Source organism: Aethalodelphis obliquidens, unplaced genomic scaffold (assembly GCF_003676395.1).
Source record: "Aethalodelphis obliquidens isolate GAN/ISIS:26980383/991018 unplaced genomic scaffold, ASM367639v1 scaffold51, whole genome shotgun sequence".
Taxonomy (NCBI): Eukaryota; Metazoa; Chordata; class Mammalia; order Artiodactyla; family Delphinidae; genus Aethalodelphis; species Aethalodelphis obliquidens.
The window spans coordinates 857,179-862,673 of record NW_020837995.1 but is presented as its reverse complement, the minus strand read 5'-3'; the positions used below and the strand labels follow the sequence as shown (position 1 = coordinate 862,673).

The 5,495-nt window shown below is 47.1% G+C and overlaps 1 protein-coding gene across 8 annotated transcripts in view; it reads right to left on the bottom strand.

The window, feature by feature from the left end:
• Positions 1 to 4,244, bottom strand: part of TEP1 (telomerase associated protein 1) — a 49,572-nt gene extending 45,328 nt beyond the window's left edge. For 3 of the 8 annotated variants that reach the window (XM_027083749.1, XM_027083747.1, XM_027083750.1), the window contains exons 1-2: positions 4,024 to 4,241; positions 1 to 107 (exon numbers count right to left, since the gene is read on the bottom strand). The exon at positions 1 to 107 is cut by the window's left edge and continues 280 nt beyond it. In XM_027083749.1, coding sequence (XP_026939550.1) covers positions 1 to 83 — 83 coding nt within the window. In that variant the 5' untranslated portion in view covers positions 84 to 107; positions 4,024 to 4,241. Of the gene's footprint in view, positions 108 to 4,023 lie in introns of all 8 variants that reach the window. The other 5 variants (XR_003428156.1, XM_027083753.1, XM_027083755.1 and 2 more) reach the window with 4 other exon arrangements.
• Between the last annotated feature and the right edge of the window lie 1,251 nt (positions 4,245 to 5,495).

Sequence of the window (5,495 nt, the reverse complement as noted above, 5' to 3'; positions counted from 1 at the left end):
AGGTCAGGAAGTGTGGCCAGGCACCGGTTCTCCAAGGAGAGGATGTCCAGGTGAGTAGACACACGCCCATGGAGTTTCGCCATGGCTGGAGCCCAACCAGTATATGCCTAGAAGGAGAGAAAGACAGGTAATGAGCAGCTGGCTGTATTGGGAGTGCATGCGTACTGGGACTAAATCTTTCCCATAGTCCTCCTGGTAATCCCAGTGACCTGAAGGCAGAAAACAACCAATATTTGTTTTTCCAGGACTGGGTTCATTCCAAGGATGTATACAGGGAGTATTCTAAGGGAAAGGAGTAGGGAAAAGGTGAGGTAGAAGCTTAAGAGTAAGGAAGTTTAAAAAACAAAAAAAGGGACTTTGTTGGTGGTCCAGTGGGTAAGATTCCGTGCTCCCAATGCAGGGGGCCTGGGTTCCATCCCTGGTTGGGGAACTAGATCCCGCATTCATGCCGCAACTAAGAGTCTGCATGCTGCAACTAAAAGATCCCGCAAGCCTCAACTAAAAGATCCTGCATGGGGCTTCCCTGGCGGCGCAGTGTTTGAGAGTCCGCCTGCCGATGCAGGGGACACGGGTTCGTGCCCCGGTCCGGGAAGATCCCACATGCCATGGAGCAGCTAGGCCCGTGAGCCATGGCCGCTGAGCCTGCGCATCCGGAGCCTGTGCTCCGCAACGGGAGAGGCCACAACAGTGAGAGGCCCGCGTACCGCAAAAAAAAAAAAGAAAAGATGCTGCATGCCACGACGAAGACCCGGCCCAGACATAAATAAATAAATAAATAAATAAATAAATAAATAAATAAATAAATAAATAAATAAATAAAAAGTAAGAGCTGGAGAGGAAAGGAACATGTCTCCACATGAAGGGGTAAAGGAGACCCCCCAGGGCTATCAGTATGATCCCAACTTAGCACAGGAGCCATACTCGTAATCTAGACTCTGGATTCTTAGCTCCAGAGAAACAAACATTTTGATCAAGTTGTCTATACTCACCACCTCAACTTCCTTGCCTCCCACTCACTCTTAACCAACTAAATGGGATTCTTTTTCCACTATTCCTCCAAGGCTGTCCTCTCAGGTAACTAATGGAATTCTTCTTACTATAAGAATAGACATATCTTGGAGCTTATCTTACTTCATCTCTCAAGTGGAATATGACCCTGTGATCACTGCCTCACTGAAACTCTCCCTTTGACTTGCACGGTGCTGTCCCGGTTTTCCTCTTACAACCCTGATCACACCTTCTTGGTGGGGGGGGTTCTTTCTCTGCTCTTCCTTGAATGTTGATGCTGCTTAGAGTTCTTTTCTAACCCTTCTATATACTTTCCCAGGGTGGTCTCACCTACTCTGTTGCTCCACATAACATTGCTATGCTGGCAACTCACTATTTATTCCTTGACCTGGATCTCATCTGAGCTTCATACTCATTTATCCATTCCCCTGTTGGACATCTCCACTTGGATGACTCAAAGGTACCCAAAACTCCATAGATCCCAAATGTATCATCTTTCTACCTCTCCTCCAAATCCATTCCTCCTCATTGCCCCCTATGCTTACAAGGGTTTGGTATAAAATAGGTTTGAGTTTGAATCCTGATGGGACCTTGGGCTAGTTCCTTAAACTCTCTGTGCCACAGTTTCATCACAAAACTGAAATAAATGCCTACCTCATAGAGTTGTATAGGAATAAATAAGAAAAAATATATCAAGCACTTAGAGTTAGTAAGTGTGCAATAAGTAGAAGCTATTATTATTTATTATTGTTATCATCCAATAAATTACCAAATCCTATTGATTCTACTCCCTCAATGTCTCCCAGATCTATCCAATTCTCTGTTCTGCCTGCCACCGTCATCGCTGAAACCCTCCAATCCACGTGGCACACAGTATGTAGATCTGCCTAAAGGAGCTCCCAATACATACCCCAGCCACCATTTACAACACCTTGTTTATTTCATCATAATAAAAATTTATCTTGTTAGCCCATTTGCCTACTTGTTCCTGGTTTCTCCTTAATAAAATAAAACTCCCTGAGGGTCAGGGCTCCTGTGTCTTATTCACCTCTGCATGCCCAGCATCACACACATAACCTGGCTTCTGATCTCCCAGCCTCACCTCTTACTGCTACTCCCATCCAACGTTAAGCTTGAACCATACAAACTGTTTTCAGCTTATGAATTGCCAAGGTATCTCTTGACTCTGGACTTTGCATAGGCAGAGGCCTAGAACATTCTTCCTTCTACCAAGACCACCCCCCTTCCCCAGCCCCTCCTTTACTAGGCCAAATTCTACTTCCCTCTCACTCTGAAGGCCTCAGTTTAATAGTCAATTCCTCCAAGGAGCCTCAGGTGACACCCAGCCCCCAGTCTGGTACAGGTGGTCCTCCTAGGTTCCCACACTGTACTTCCTCTAGCATAGAACACATCCTCTATATTGTAATTGCCTGGTCGTTTGTCTTTCATCCCCCCAGACTATAAATTCCTGAGCACAGAGACTCTTTAGCCTTGTTCACCGTTGTTGCCACAATGTCTAGTCAGTGGGATTCATAAGCTTTTGAGAATCTGGCGAAATCCATGGAGCTTTTTCACAGAAAAAACATGAGTATATACTACTTTGCATTCAATTTTCAGGGAGTCCACCCACGGACCTCCTAGAATCTCCATTAACTACCAATTAAGAACCTCTGCCTGAGAGGATGCTTGAATTTATATCATTAGGAATGTGCATACTCTCTTATTTGGACAAATGCTTATCTCCTATTTACATTTATGTATTTTAGGAATAAGTATGTTGTTAAGTCAATTGCTTAATCCTTAATATGCAAGAGCTTATGGACAGGAATGTAGAATACTTCCAAGAAGACTTGAATCGACTGACAATCCAGAACCAGAAAGGACAATGGATATCTCACTGGACATAAGTGCAGGCAAATTGCATCAAGAATGATGGCCTATATAGGCTTGTACATTTCCCTCATGTCTTTGCACTATATAAGCCCCCAGCGAAAGGACTGGGGAATCTCAGAATCGACTCAAGATTTTCAAAAGAAGTCATCTCATAACAAAAATTAAGTTAACAGGGCTTCCCTGTTGGTGGAGAGGTTAAGGATCCGCCTGCCAATGCAGGGGACACGGGGTTCGAGCCCTGGTCTGGGAAGATCCCACGTGTCACGGAGCAACTAAGCCCGTGTGCCACAACTACTGAGCCTGCGCTCTAGAGCCCACGAGCCACAACTACTGAAGCCCGCGTGACTAGAGCCCGTGCTGTGCAACAAGAGAAGCCACCGCAATGAGAAGCCCGTGCACCGCAACGAAGAGTAGCCCCCGCTCGCCGCAACTAGAGAAAGCCCGCACGCAGCAACGAAGACCCAACGCATCCAAAAATAAATAAATTTTAAAAAAAGAAAAATTAAGTTAACAGAAAAATAGTTACATGTTTTTCACACCCTGGTGTTTGTGAAGGGAGATTCAGCTAACCTACAAATGAAAAGTAAAAGTCTCTACAAATTAAAAGTAAAAATATCCATCTTTAATTCCATTCTCCAGGGATAACCACTGCTAAGTTTTATATGAAGAGTTTCAGACACTTTCTCTGCATATACAAATATATGTATAGGTCTGTACCTTCCCTTCCCCCATAGCCACCACCACCCCCCTTTTTGTTTTGTTTTGTTTTACACAAAGAGGATCATACTTTAGAGACTATTCTGCACTTAGTACGCCTTGGAGACCTTGCCGTGTTAACACATTAATAGCCACCACACTTTTAAGTTGGCTGTGTGACAGCCTACCCGGCTTAAGCACAGCCCGGGTTTCCGTTCCAAGGAGAACACAGACAAGGAAGAGCGACCCATTCTCACTTGGTCTCTTCCACCTTCTTCCTGTGTCCTTCTATCCCCGGGCCCTCCCTTTCCCTCATCCTTCCCACTCCCCCTTTCACACACCACACCCGCTCCCGGAGCTGCCGGAGGCGCAGGGCCGAGGCACCCCTCCCGGCGCCTGCCCAGAGGAGTCTCGGGAGGTCACTACCTGGCCGTGCTAGGCCCTTCCCACCGGGCCCGGCGGCCGAACCCACGCCTAGACCCGGGGCCAGGGCCAGCTGCTGCCGGCGCTCGACCGTCCCCGGAGCCACCCGGGCCTGGAGCAGCTGGCTGTCACGCGTGGCCGCTCAGTCCTCGGCAGCAGGAAAAGGACCGGGCTCTCGGTTCCGCGGGTGAGTAGAGTGGAAGCCTGAGGTGGGGCCGGGCGGGGGGCGGGGAGCCGGGAGGAGACGGCGCGCCGCCGCAGACGCGGGGCGGGGCGGTCGCGGCCCGCGGGGAGGAGAGAGGCGCGGCTGGCGATGCAACTGCAGCGAGGGCATTGCACCCTTCTCTGGGGCCAGAGGTTACTCCCACTCCCTCTCGCCGCCTTTCCCCCCTCAACCCCTTCCTCGTCCTCTTTTCTCCTGTCCCTCAGGTTTCCTCTTCTACCAAATTCCGCTCTTTTGCTAAATTTCCTCTCTTTTGTAATATCTTCCAACACCATTTCTTGAAAAAGATTTTGTCATGTTCGCTGCCGATCTGGACACCTTTTGTCCTGGTATCAAATAGTATAGTGGGACTCTTAATTCATGCGAAAGTTACTTGGTGAAAATGGAAATAAAAGGAGACGGAAAGTCTAAAGCAATGGCCTGTAACCGGGTGTAGATATCAAATAATTAAGGCAGAGTGAACTAAGAAGCTTATGTCCATCTGGGATAGGTCCCTGGACAAAGAATTTTTTGGAGCCATCCTGAATGGCTAATGTGGAACTGTTTTCAGAAAGTGGGACCAGGCTCAGGAAAGGGACAAGTGACCTTTAGGATGGTAATGCTGGTGCTGTTTCATAAAGAGCAGGGCCAAACATATTAGCAGGAGAAACATGCTTACCTCATGTAAGATAGATTATCTGTCTTCTGGAAATATCCCTTTCCTAAGGGTAGCGGGTACCCTTGCATTCTCAGGTAACAACTGAAGCTTCAGCTCAGAATCAGGGGCATCCTTTATTCTCAATTTGTTGAGCCAGATCCCACCTAACTTCCTAAGATGCCTCTCTTACCACCTACCCCATTAGTCCCTACACTCTTTTTAAAAGAAATATTTTTCTGTCGCCTTTATGATCCTGAACTACAACTTATAAATAATGTATTTTAGCATCACACTGGTGGTACAGGAAGAGTAGCAACTGGTGACCATTGCTTCCTGGTTGACTAGGAGAATCTAGAGTTTCCTTTCTGGTTAGCTGCAAGAGCAAAGAAATTCAAAGCCAGCACATTGGAACCATTGGAAATCTTTTTTAAAAATCCCCAAACCCAGGCCACACCCTAGACTGATTAAATCACAATCTTCAGAGGAGGACCCGGGCATTAGAAGTTTTTGAAACTCCCCAGATAATACTAATGTGCAGACAAGTTTGGGAATCTCTGCCCTAGGGTCTTGCTAATCAAGGTATAGGCTGTGGACCAGCAACATCAGCATCACCTT